Below are 13,598 nucleotides of genomic sequence, written 5' to 3'. Positions count from 1 at the left end.
CAATGTTAAAAACTCAATGTTGTGCTGCTTAATATTTTTGTGGAAACCATAATACATTTTCTCCAGGAGTCTTTGATGTGCAGCATTTATTTGAAATAGACAAAAGCCTTTACTGTTATTATTGGTCAATTTAATGTGTCCTCTCTGAATAAAAGTATTAATATTTTTTTTTTTAATCTTACTGACCTCAAACTTTAGAACGGAAGTATAAATTACATACTTTTTGCTGCAGTTATAGATACATAATTGTTATGCTTGTGTCCCTGCAGTGCTCTGAGAGTCTGCCTGTGCGCACACTATCTGTAGCTCCAGGACGTTGCCAGCCTCCCAGAATTGTGGGTAAAGCCAAGCACAAAGAAGTGCACTTACAGTGGGGTAAGATTCTGAATACGTAAACTCTCGGTCCTTCTGAGAGTTTTTCATTCCTTAGCCTCCATTTCATATTCACATTTGTGCTTTTATACAAAGCAACATACAATGTATTCAAGGTAAATTTTTAGGACAATTTCCTCGGGAATTAAACCCACACTAACACAATAATGTATCAGTTACGGGATCAAGAAACATTATTAAGTTGGTAATTTACATTTTCCCAAGATCTCTGCAGTTTCACATTTATTTGTGGTGATGTGAAATCACATTTCACCAAGCCCCTCTGTGGCATTCCACAAAATTAAACCCTTTTGTCATATCCAGAAACAGCATACGATCAACATTCCCGCCATGTTTGCTACATATCCTCAATGTACACATATTTTCCAGTAGTAGACTAGAATGATTCTCTAGAAGTGCACTTGACTCACTGACTTCCTGTGCCAGAACTATCGGTAGGTAGTTAATAGCTAAAGGCTGTAGCGGGAGTGAGTTAAGTTCTGGGTCTGTGGAGCTGCTGATTCCAGACTTTCTAAGTGAACACTTTGGATTCAGGCTTTTGGACAAGAAACTTTGAACTGAAATTGTGAAGATTGGTAAAGCTTGATGTTGTAAAGAAGTGGTCAAATCTGCTTTGTCTTAGAAAAACTTAAACCCCTTACTTTTGTTCTAAAAGATGAATTGAACCTGTAATTTCTGTGGTACTGAAGTGCTTTGTCTCTGTCCCTCGTCTCAGACTGTCCCTCCTCTGAGGGGGCATGTGAGGTGAATGAGTACAGTTTGGAAATGAGGGAGGGAGAGTCGGAGCCCACCGAGGTCTATCACGGCTCTGATCTGGAGTGCACCGTGGGCAGTCTGCTCCCCGGCGCCACCTACAGCTTTCGCCTGCGTGCCGCCAACGAGGCAGGGGTGAGTGCTCAACAATTCAAAAATCAAATTGTGATTCTTCATTTGTTTTCTAAAGCACTGCCACTAATAATAATAATGCAAAAAATAAATTAAAAAACATACATAAATTAATCAACTGCACTAATTGACTAGTCAGTTGTTAGACAACCATCCTGATCTATCCCTACCATAATGCACCTCAGGCTCAGTATTCAGTTAATCACAGCACCTCTTTCTTCTGTTTATCGCATGAATCGTCTACACCAGCCAATCATTATTTGAATCCATTTGGAATTAGAGGAACCAGTCTAATTATAATTATGACATAAAAAGTTGAAATTATGAGATACAAAGTTATGATTATTGAGATAAAAAGTCGAAATTGAGTTTTAAGTCATAAATTTAAGAGAAATTAAGCAATACTCACAGAAGTCAATAATGACCTATTTTTGGTCAATTCCACTTGTCAAATTGATTCTCAATTCCAACTGCTAATGTCATTATTTAAACTTTGTATTGTACTATATTTGTATTTCAGTTTCAAATTTTTCAGAATTTCAACATTTTTAATCTAATAATTATGTTTTTTTAGTCTCTTTTAGAGTTTTGATTTGATTTTAGAGATTCAAAGCATGATTTTTATTTTTATTTTATGTGGCTGAAGTTGACTTCTATACAACGTCAAGGATTTCTCCTTGATTCTTCTCTCAATATGCTCAATGTTCAATCCAGCAGTGTTCAGGGAGGCAGAGATCCGCTCTGGCTGTCTTTTTTTCCCTTTATCTTTTTCTTTGTTCGATTTAAGTAGTTTCCTGTTTCTTTTGCAGGAGTGTTAATACAGCATTCAGAGTCAGCTCTAGAGCCAGAAGACTGAATTTAATTATTTTCTCTGTTTACTTTTCATTGTTTGTGTGAGGCAAACTCCCAAAAGTGAGAAATCGATGCATCTCGTATCCGATTGCGGTACTGGAAACATGCTTTGATTTCACAAGGGTGTAATGCAAGATTGGCTCGGTCTTAAGTGTTTTATTTGTTTTTCACATTGTATCCTGATAGAAATACACCTATGAGACATTTCATGTCATGTATTGAATATTAATTTGCTCTCTCTCTTTCTCCTTTGCTCACAGTATGGGCAGTTCTCTGAACCAACAGAAATAACAACCGCAGCTGGTCCTCCCAGCCAATGTGCGGCCCCATCCCTCACCTTAATGTCCAATACCTGTGTGCTGGTCAGCTGGGAGGTAATTTATCATTTTTTAAATCAGGCCTATCAATAATAGGACATAGATCATACATTAACACATTCAACAAAGAAATACTGCCAGTATTGATGATCAGATGAGCTGAAGTACAAGCAATCAGCCAATAATTTGTTTATGCACTTCCTCTCTTTCAGAGTCCAGAGAGCTCAGGGGCCGACATCTCTGAGTACCGTCTGGAGTGGGGCCGAGAGGAAGAGCTCATGGAGCTGATCTACTGCGGCCCTGACACGCAGTGTGAGATCTCAGACCTGACACCTGCTACTCATTACTACTGCAGACTTCAGGTATTACTGTCACTGAAGGGTTCTTTTCATTTACACCATGGTTATTGTTCAACAATTCCTTTACAGTGTGGTACAATTTATTGCTGATGGGAAATGTTTTGTTGAGCCAGTTTTACAGACAGTGCCTCTAAAATGCACCTTTCTTACACTTTCATAATGCCTTTTTAATTGTATTAGAAATGTCCTGTGATTTTGACTTGATTTAAGAGTAAAAAGTAAAAAAACTGATTAGCTCACAATATGGTTTTATTATTACTTTTACATGGCTGCGGCGTGTCGCTCTGCTGAATAACATATTTGGCATTTGCTTTTGGCTATTTTAGCCCATTTAATTATGACTAGAGTAGTAAAAGTATGACAGGAAAAGTTGAAAAGAACAAGGAAAGGTGCCGCTTCATTAACTCTATCATCTTGCGCACTGAGGCTGTAAAAAGGTTCTTGTTATTATGCTTTAAATAAATGAGCTAGTGACAGTCATTTCGAGATGATATTATAATGGCGAAGATTAACAGCATTATGATCACTATAATAATTTTTATTTATTAGGAAATATTGTCATGCAGCTCAAAATGCTGTACAGAAACAGAATAAAATGAATAACTCTTATTTTTAGGTGACATTTATTCTCACTGCACCAGAAATCACATTAGCGCTGTTGGATTTAATTATTTAATTGTGATTAATACAATATATTTTTTTTAGGGAAAGGAAACTAAATACCAGGCCCAAGTGTAATTATGTTTGGCAATGTGTCATAATTTGTCATTTGCTGTATTATTTTTAGAAATCACACAGAAGTGAATAAAACTTCATAATGTTGAATTAAATAAATGTCAAAACCTTTGACAGCTAAATTTTAACATTATTAAATATCAATTAAATTTGTTGACAGCCCTAAAACAAATATATTAGTAAAAGCACATTATACTGCAAGTTAAACCTTGTCCCTTTCTTTAAAGGCGGTGAATCAAGCAGGTGCAGGACCGTACAGCGAGCACACAAGCTGTCAGACCCCTGCCACCGTTCCCGACCCGGTCTCAGTGTTGTGTGTACTTGAGCACGATGCCACAGATTGCGGCGTCTACTCACCTTCCACATGTCTGGCTTTGAAATGGGACGAGCCCTGCAACAATGGAGTGGAGATCACGTCCTACACTCTTAAACTGGGAGAGCAGCTCATCAGCATGGGCACCAGCACCTGCCATGTGCTGCAAAACCTCCAGCCTGACAGTGAATACAGGTGTGTACATACACACTTAAACACACAACCATGAACCATTCAGACACCTCCAGGTTGTCCACTAGATCACATTTATCTGGTGATTTGCATAAGCACTTCTGTGATATGGGACAACAGTCTTAACTAATAACCGCTTAGCTTAGCGATTGCCTCTGAGCCAAATCTGTGTCCTGCTGGGAGTAGTTACGCTCCATCTCGGGTCTCATTTGCATTCAGCAAAGTTGTCCATTTCAGCGAAGCGTGACGCCACAACCACGTCACCCCCGCTGCATGTTTCCTCCCCCTACCCAGGAGGACAGTGGGTAAACAGCAGAGTGTTAATGATGCTAATCGGTAGCTAATGAAAGGAGAAGGCCTGAGGGCAGATTTTGTGTGTGTATCTAGGAAGTGGTGTCCATAACAGGACATCTATCCCTGCATGAGGCCACCACCGTGCACATTGAAGTGTCTCCATCAGACAGCTTATGCAACCCATGTTTTTGTCTGAGAGCTTTGATTATATACTTTAAATTACCGGTAGAGATCTGCGTGGGTATGATTATTATTATTATTTTTTTTAGTTTCATCCCACTGGGTCTTGCAGATTTTTACTGTATGTCCACCTGCTTCCCACTTAATGCTTTTCTTCTTGCCTACTCCCTCTCAGTTTATACTACTGTTCAGAAGTTTGGGGTCAGTAAGATATATATATATATTATTTTATTTATTATTTTATTTTTTTTAAGAAAGAAATTAATACTTGTAATCAGCAAGGTCACATTAAATTGATCATAATAAATTGAAGTGTGACCATAATAACTTTTGGAATGATTCAAAAGGTTTCTATTTCAAATAAATGTTCTTTTGAACTTTCAATTAATAAAAGAATCTTGTATTTCAACATTGAAAACAATAGAAATGTTTCTTGAGCAGCACATCAGCATATTAGAATGATTTCTGAAGGATCATGTGACACTGAAGACTGGAGTAATGATGCTTACATTTTAGAATATATGAAAATAGAAAACAGGTATTTTAAATTGTAATATTTTAGAATATTACTGTTTTGTTTTGAATTTGTTATCAAAAATGAGACTTCTTTCAAAAACATTTATCTTACCAACCCCAAACTTTTGAACGGTAGTGAACGTTACAGTGTTACCATTTTTCCCCAGGTGTCTTAAATTTGTTGTCATGAAGCTTATTCTCAATAATATTGTATTTGTCTGCTATTGGACTTCCTCTCGGTTAGCATTCTTTTTTTTTTTTTTTGTCATTGATTTGCTTTTTGGAGTATTTAAAAAAAAAAAAAAACTGACGGCACGCATCCACTCACAGATTTCATTATCTGATACCAGGCTATTTCGGCAATCTCCTGCCAGTGTTCTGACTGACCTAATGGCAGTGTAACCTCAGAGAAATGCAGCTTCTTTGGATGAGCAGGCGAAATAACAATGTTCAGTATATTTAATACCTCATTTTCACACAAATGGGTTAAGGTTATAATGCTTAGCTTTTAAACAGATTTGCTTAAGTGATCAGTGACCTCAAGTAATATAGAATCTCAAATATTAATTCTCATTGATTCAGAGGTCTTCGACCCTGCTCCTGGTCTTTAGGATCCCTTGAAAATCACAAGCTGATATAAACTTTGCACCGCAGTGGATCTCCAGGAGGGTTGAAGACGTTTATGTCATCATAATTTAGTTCCAGGTCAAAAATGAAGAGAAGTTTTTGAATCTCCAGTTAAGACTTTTGAACCACACTGTATGTGAATCAAGAACCATTTTTTGAGCCAGAACTGTGTGAAGCAGGCTGTACGGCCATTTGATCGCTCTTAGATCGATTATATCTTTTGTCATTTGGGGCGTACAGACTAATGAAATCTTGTGAAAGGTTAAAGAATGTTTGGTTTTCAGTTAAATGTCAACCAAACAGTCTGGTGTTGTGGGAGAGCTGCTGTTAATTCCAGTCCAGACTCCCCAACCCTCCAATTTGTTTTTAAACCCAGAAATTGATTTTGGTTCCATTTGATTTAATAACATGACAAGGCATTATCCTTGAATGAATGGCTCCTACCCAAAGCACTTTCAACCGACAAATATAAATTTGATTGAGCTTAGCAAGGGGAGAGTTAAGGAAGTTATTTGCATCCTCAAGTGAGTTTGACTTAGCATGATGTGGCAGTGTGTGAAGAGATCAACTGCATTTCATTTCATTTCAAGGTTGAGTCAGGTGAAGCTACAGATTACTGTGTAAAACGAGAAATAAAACATTATTTTGGTTTTACTACAGTCATGAAGTCTGCCAAGTTTTAATATTGTGTTTAGTATCATGACTCAAAGTATATTTTATCCCTTTCGTCCTTAGTGCAATCAGTCTTAGATAACCAAGAAATTGTATTTATATAATTTCTACCACTTCAAGCACTGATTAAAGTGTCTATAGCAGATTTTGTATGTTTGTTGTGCCATGGAAATGCCATGAAGTGTTACACGTGGTTAACAGCAAAACTAGGGTACATCTTTCGGCCTGTTGAAACCCCCTGCACTCCATCCATACATGCATATTCAGATGAAGCTGCTCATTTGAGAGTGTCATCTGCCTGCCTACTGCATGAATGTCCACTGTAAATGGAGGGGAATGTTGTGGTTTTAACACATGCACATGAATCAGTGTAGTGTAATGACTCACACATTAGCTCTGTTATAGTTATTTTTGGAGGAAATTCTGCAAAAATAACCATGTGATAATGCCTGGTGGTCCGTTTGATTTAAAATATTTACTTTTACATAACATGAGGAAGTCCTGCTCACTGATATCAGCAAAAATGTAAATGGTGTATCTAGCAGTATTTCTACCGTTGCACCGTTTATACAGGTAAAATTGCCCGGCCCTAAAGATCACCTGATGTACATGGTTTAAATGAGACTCTCTGTGCTGTCAGTCTGCAGATTCAAGCAGTGAATGAGATTGGTGCCGGCCCCCTCTGCCCTCCCCTGCTGGCCCGCACCAGGCCACTGCCACCTGTCCCTCCCCGACTGGAGTGCACTGCTGCAGGACCCCAGAGCCTCAAACTCAAGTGGGGAGACAGCAGCAATGCCAAGAGCCTGCTTGGAGAAGAGATGGTCTACAACTTGCAGATGGAGGACAAGAACAGGAGGTCAGTTCATTTCAATCACACCTCATAAATAGCAATAAAGGCACCGCTAAAAGGAAAATTGAATTCATTTTGAGAGCACACTGTGAGCAATGAAGTAATTTAGTCAAGGTGAAATGTCATTAGATGGCAGCAATATTTTTTTAACATTTAACTTTTTTTTTTTTTTTTGTGCTTTGAGGTCAGATAAATATGATAGGTTTTTAGGCCTTACTGTTATAGATGTACCTGTAGATTGGTCAGGTCACTAGATTTTGAACCTACCCAAGTTTCAGTTTGGCCTAATTTAATTGTAACTGTTGATTGTTTTCCTTGGCAGAGTGGCATGTTTGCAGTATTTGTGAGTGGGCAACAGGCCTGACAGATGGGCATTTAATAGAAAATATAATGAATTCCCCAACCAACACTGTCAAAAATCCTTTTAGTGTTAGACTGGTTAATTTACTAATTATTTTAATTATTCTCTTTAGCCAGTAACCGTTTTGCTTCAAATGGAGCAAGCATTTATCTTTACCAAAAATGCACCAAGGGTAGTTTACATAGACAGTACCATTTAAAGGAATAGTTCACCCTAAAATGAAAATTCTGTCATTAATTACTCACCCTCATGTCATTCCAAACCCATACGACTTTCGGTAATCTTCGGTAAATGAAGATCTTTTTAAAGAAATTAATGAATTCATTTAATTTAATGCAACTTTACTTACAAAATAATCATCTCCAACGCGCGTTCATGAGAGCACCACGATGCACGCGTAGAGCAGACGTTGTTGCGAATGTACATTGGAGATACATTTTTTTTAAAATAAAGTGGTAAATTATGTTTTTATGTGCAAACAAAGCACTCGTGTTGCTTCATAATATTGAGGTTAAACCACTGGATTTGTGTATTGTGTATTTGTTTATTTAAGAGGGGACAGTGCAATTTCATAACACATGAGCAAACATGGTTGAAAAAGCCAGAATTAGCAAAAGGCTATTTTTCATCTGTAGACCCCTGGCCAAGATGTAAAAGAAGCATTAAAATACAAACAAGAAAATAAATTTACAAGTCTTATGGCAAATCAATAACTACAATATAAATGACACTATAGAATAACTTAAGACACACAATACCTGTTACAATATTTAAAGCTGCAGTCTGCAGTTTTTCCTCTTTGTCGCCATCTCTGTTCGAAATCTGCAATTGCAGTTATTCGCGGAATTATCAACTTTAACCCTCTTGCCGTTTTTTTTTCACATAGCAGAAAAATAGACTTAAAATACTCTGTTGATTTTGATCGTACATATAAGTGTTATACATCAATCGATCCTGTTAATTGTCTATTATTTTTCTGTATACTCACAATAAAAACAAAGTTTTGTGCTTTTTGTCAAATAAAGAAAAATAAACATGATGCGAGTTTTGCCTTCTCTCTGTCAGTGCAGTCCATTCTGAAACACGTCCGAAAAATTAACTCTAACTCTGCAAATACTTGTCATACAGGCACGAGAGATTTTTCTTTATGAAGCTTGAATTCTCTTCTTTTCAATGAAGTAATTTATATAAAAAAACAAATATTCTCAGTTTATGTAATCTGTATGAAAAGAGAGTGCTGTCAGAATTTTTTCCCCCAGCTCATTACACTTCATTACGCGTTAATCTGACACGCCCACGGAGGACGCGCGCTATTCAAACGCAAATGTTGAGGCAAGCCATGACAATGCCCACATCAGCCGTTCCACCGCGGCGGTAAAATGTGGGGTGTATTTTCTGCCTTTTACCGCCAAGAGGCGCTACAATCATAGACTCTGAAAAGTGTTCGTTTATTCTTTCTAATGCGTTATCTGCCGCCGCACCGCGGCTCATTCAGAGCGATTGAAAGCTGGTAGCAGATGAATTCAACAAGTGAAACGTAGTTAAAATAATTCATAATCACAATACTGAAATTAGGCTACTGAAATGAAATTGAATAAATAATGCAAACATAAAACATTGCAATAAAAACATTTACAGACGTACAGACGATAGCTCAGTGGTCAACGCAACAACACGAGCTTCGAAGAGCTTCAATCGACCCGAGATCGAATCTCAATGTAGCATACATGTTGTTAACCGATGTTGGCCAACAGCGTTTATATTTAACCTTCTTGATGCTTAAATAGCTAACTGTTTATAACTGTTTACTTATTTAAAGTCAAGAGTTTACAACATAAATTTGCTACATTCCTGTAGAACCGCAGCCGCTGCACAAACGACAAAAACTGAAGGAAGATTGTCAGCCGATTGCATCAGAAAATGAAAATGAAGAAGCTCGTCTTTAGTCTGCTAAATTATTGTGTAATGTAAAAGAACACTAAAATTACTTAAGTCTGAAACCAAGTTCGAACATTTCAAGGTTTAAATAAAGTGTCGGGACAGTTTTTTTTTATTATTTAAAACAGGGTTGCATCGGGTTTGGAGTTTATTTCTTTTGCGATGCAAAATAAGAAACACTAGGCTAATCTTATTCTTGCGACATTTTAAATTTGTATTGCCAAAGAAATGACAGCTATATTAAACAATTAAAACAGTAGGCCTACAAAACGAAAATTGTCCAAAGCAACATAATTAAATTAAAACATGCGTTTTTCTTTGCCTCTCTCGCGCTGAATCTCTTTTTAACAAGTTTGTTTAGTCTCCCTCGCTCTCCATATGAAAGAGGAACATTAACACCTAGGCCTATTGTCCTGCGCGCACGATACAGCACTGAACTGTCCCTCCAACCCCCCACAGGCTATCGGAGTCTGAGGCTGACTTAACACAAAGAGAAGTCGCAATTCACACTTAAATCGCTATTCTAGACAGTGTTGATAATGAAGGAATTAAATGATTTAAGTTACATGTAGCCTAGTGATATTTCTGTCATAAGTTTATTACTAAATATTTCATTATTTCAATAATTGATGAAATAAAACTGGTTTGGGCCAGCTTTTTCCAAGCAAAACTAAATATAATCTGAAAAAACGCATGTTAATTTGTTGTCATGAACAAAATGTTCAACTCAATATTAAAGTCTACAGGGATCTTTGGATCCTTTCAACCAGGCATGCAATTTGTGAATTAAGTTTTTTTTATTTTTTTTATTATTCAAATAAATATCGAAACACGGTGCTTTGTGGTAATGCTGCTAAATTAAATAACATGTATTGAATAATTATGAACTTAAATGAAACAATATCGCAACATTTCGACAAATACATTATTTGATCTGTTTTTACATTTTAATTCAGGGCGATTTAGCCTGCTACATTTAATTAGAGCGAGATTTTCACCCTTGTCATTTTCTCATTGGGAAGCGCTTACAGGCTACATGTTTGAGTACATCCTCTGTACCTCTCGTTTTCATATGGATTACATAATCAGATAACATTTATTAGCCTGAATATTTAGACATTTAAAGGCTTTAGACAGAGCCGATTTCTTATAGTGACTGAGCTGAAGTGGCTTTCGGTTCATTTTTGTGACGCGCAGTTCCCGGAGACAGAGACGACAGATAAACTTTTGTCGTTAGCAAAAGTTCGAATAAAACCCGACTTTAGAAAAATGCATAGGGCCACTCGGCGTGGTCTGCCAAAACACTTAATAATAAACTTCAATATTTCATTCAAAATAATCTCAAAACGCTTTGTGAAATTTTGAAAAGCCGTGCATGCATTAAGGCCACTTGAACTAATGAACAACTGAAACGCTGGTTTTGATTTTATTGTTTGTCGTTGTTTAAACGTGCTTGTTGCATATCTCTATTTTATATTTGATATGGTCTATTGGTGAAGTAGCCTATAGCATTGATTACTGTGAAGGGAGGGGTGTGGGGATTCAAATAATTCAGCAGAAGCAGGGATGTTTAGACCAGAAGGAAATCCCCGTCCCTCCTGGCAAATCACACTTTACTTAAAACCATGTTTTTAAAAACTCTAGGTTGTAGGGAATCAAAATAATAATAATAATAGGCCTAATAAAAATATATATATATATATATATAGGCTATATATGTAAAATTACTTTTTTTACAGAACTGATTTTGAAATTACGATTGGTAGCCTCGTACGATTGGTACATATGCAACGTCGTTCTGTTGGATACTATTGTTCCTTAGTGTAAAATGGAAATGCATGGTAATTTTATTTTAAAAAATATAATCAAAAAACTGTAAGGTGTAACAGAGTTTTAGAGCTAGACAAATCTCTCTGCATTAATAAATATAAAATTTGCAGTAGACCATGTTTGATCGGGATTTGAACCCGTGTCATCTTGATGATCGAACCGTAAGTTCTACCGCTCAGCTATTAGACCTTTTACAGTTTTAAAAGATGATATCTTATCTGTATGACCAACAATTACGCAGTAAGTTCTTTTAGCGGTTATGAGAAAAATAAATCCAAATGAACGCGCCGCCGCGTTTGTCAAACTCTAATTCAACATGCCAGAATAAAGCCAGATTTTAGAATAATGCATAGCCACTCGGCGTGGTGTGCCAAAATACCCTAATTATAAACTTCAATATTTCATTCAAAACCCATCTCAAAACGCTTTGTGACATTTTAAAAAGCCGTGAATGTATTAAGGCCACTGGAACCAGGATCGTAACTGAAACGCGCTGCATGTCTCAATACAGGAAGCGCTGGTTCAGATTGTATTGTTTGTTGTTTAAACGTGCATGTTGCATATTTAAAAATATTTGTTTAAAAATAAATGTTTGTTGTAGGCTTATTTGTAAATTACCATAACTTGTAGAATTTCATCCTTACTGTTAATTGACATTAGCCCCACTTACGTTTTGATAAATGTCCCTTTGCGCCACCTGGTGGTCATTTCGCGAGCGACTTTGAAATGCGACTGGTTTATTTTTATTGTATTGGTCTACTTTAAAAAATAATACTTTATAAGACATTTATGGGAAAAGACTATTTTCTTTTCAAGATGTTTCCAACTGTAACTTTGAACCAATTCTGTAGACTGGCCCATATAGCATTTGACCAGGATTTGTTTCCAGGTATGACTAAAAATGTGCTTTTGGCTTTCATTTATATTTTGATTGTTTGTATATATATATATACGTGTGTGTGTGTGTGTGTGTGTGTGTATATATATATATATATACATATATACATGTAGGCTATATATATATATATATACAAGAAAGAATGCAATGACAATATACACTCACCGGCCACTTTATTAGGTACCCCATGCTAGTAACGGGTTGGACCCCCTTTTGCCTTCAGAACTTCCTCAATTCTTCGTGGCATAGATTCAACAAGGTGCTGGAAGCATTCCTCAGGGAGTTTGGTCCATATTGACATGATGGCATCACACAGTTGCCGCAGATTTGTCGGCTGCACATCCATGATGCGAATCTCCCGTTCCACCACATCCCAAAGATGCTCTATTGGGTTGAGATCTGGTGACTGTGGAGGCCATTTTAGTACAGTGAACTCATTGTCATGTTCAAGAAACCAATTTGAAATGATTAGAGCTTTGTGACATGGTGGAAGTAGCCATCAGAGGATGGGTACATGGTGGCCATAAAGGGATGGACATGGTCAGAAACAATGCTCAGGTAGGCCGTGGCATTTAAACGATGCCCAATTGGCACTAAGGGGCCTAAAGTGTGCCAGGAAAACATCCCCCACACCATTACACCACCACCACCAGCCTGCACAGTGGTAACAAGGCATGATGGTTCCATGTTCTCATTCTGTTTACGCCAAATTCTGACTCTAACATCTGAATGTCTCAACAGAAATCGAGACTCATCAGACCAGGCAACATTTTTCCAGTCTTCAACTGTTCAATTTTGGTGAGCTCTTGCAAATTGTAGCCTCTTTTTCCTAGTTGTAGTGGAGATGAGTGGTACCCGGTGGAGTCTTCTGCTGTTGTAGCCCATCCGCCTCAAGGTTGTGCGTGTTGTGGCTTCACAAATGCTTTGCTGCATACCTCGGTTGTAACGAGTGGTTATTTCAGTCACTGTTGCCCTTCTATCAGCTCGAACCAGTCTGGCCATTCTCCTCTGACCTCTGGCATCAACAAGGCATTTCCGCCCACAGAACTGCCGCTCACTGGATGTTTTTTCTTTTTCGGACCATTCTCTGTAAACCCTAGAGATGGTTGTGCGTGAAAATCCCAGTAGATTAGCAGTTTCTGAAATACTCAGACCAGCCCTTCTGGCACCAACAATCATGCCACGTTCAAAGTCACTCAAATCAACTTTCTTCCCCATACTGATGCTCGGTTTGAACTGCAGGAGATTGTCTTGACCATGTCTACATGCCTAAATGCACTGAGTTGCCGCCATGTGATTGGCTGCTTAGAAATTAAGTGTTAACGAGCAGTTGGACAGGTGTACCTAATAAAGTGGCCGGTGAGTGTATATATATATATATATATA

General features: G+C 37.5%; 1 protein-coding gene across 2 annotated transcripts in view; it reads left to right on the top strand.

Moving 5' to 3' along the window:
- fndc3ba (fibronectin type III domain containing 3Ba) overlaps positions 1 to 13,598 on the top strand; it is a 159,499-nt gene that overhangs the window by 129,853 nt on the left and 16,048 nt on the right. For both annotated transcript variants that reach the window (XM_056235537.1, XM_056235538.1), the window contains 6 exons: positions 270 to 375; positions 1,109 to 1,281; positions 2,391 to 2,504; positions 2,660 to 2,809; positions 3,769 to 4,049; positions 6,976 to 7,191. In XM_056235537.1, the coding sequence (XP_056091512.1) occupies positions 270 to 375; positions 1,109 to 1,281; positions 2,391 to 2,504; positions 2,660 to 2,809; positions 3,769 to 4,049; positions 6,976 to 7,191 (1,040 nt within the window). The remainder of the gene's footprint in view (positions 1 to 269; positions 376 to 1,108; positions 1,282 to 2,390; positions 2,505 to 2,659; positions 2,810 to 3,768; positions 4,050 to 6,975; positions 7,192 to 13,598) is intronic.

This window comes from Rhinichthys klamathensis, unplaced genomic scaffold, assembly GCF_029890125.1.
Source record: "Rhinichthys klamathensis goyatoka isolate OS25496 unplaced genomic scaffold, OSU_Roscu_1.1 h1tg000422l_1, whole genome shotgun sequence".
Lineage (NCBI taxonomy): Eukaryota > Metazoa > Chordata > Actinopteri > Cypriniformes > Leuciscidae > Rhinichthys > Rhinichthys klamathensis.
The sequence above is the reverse complement of the archived record's forward strand: the minus strand, read 5'-3'. Positions and strand labels throughout refer to the sequence as shown.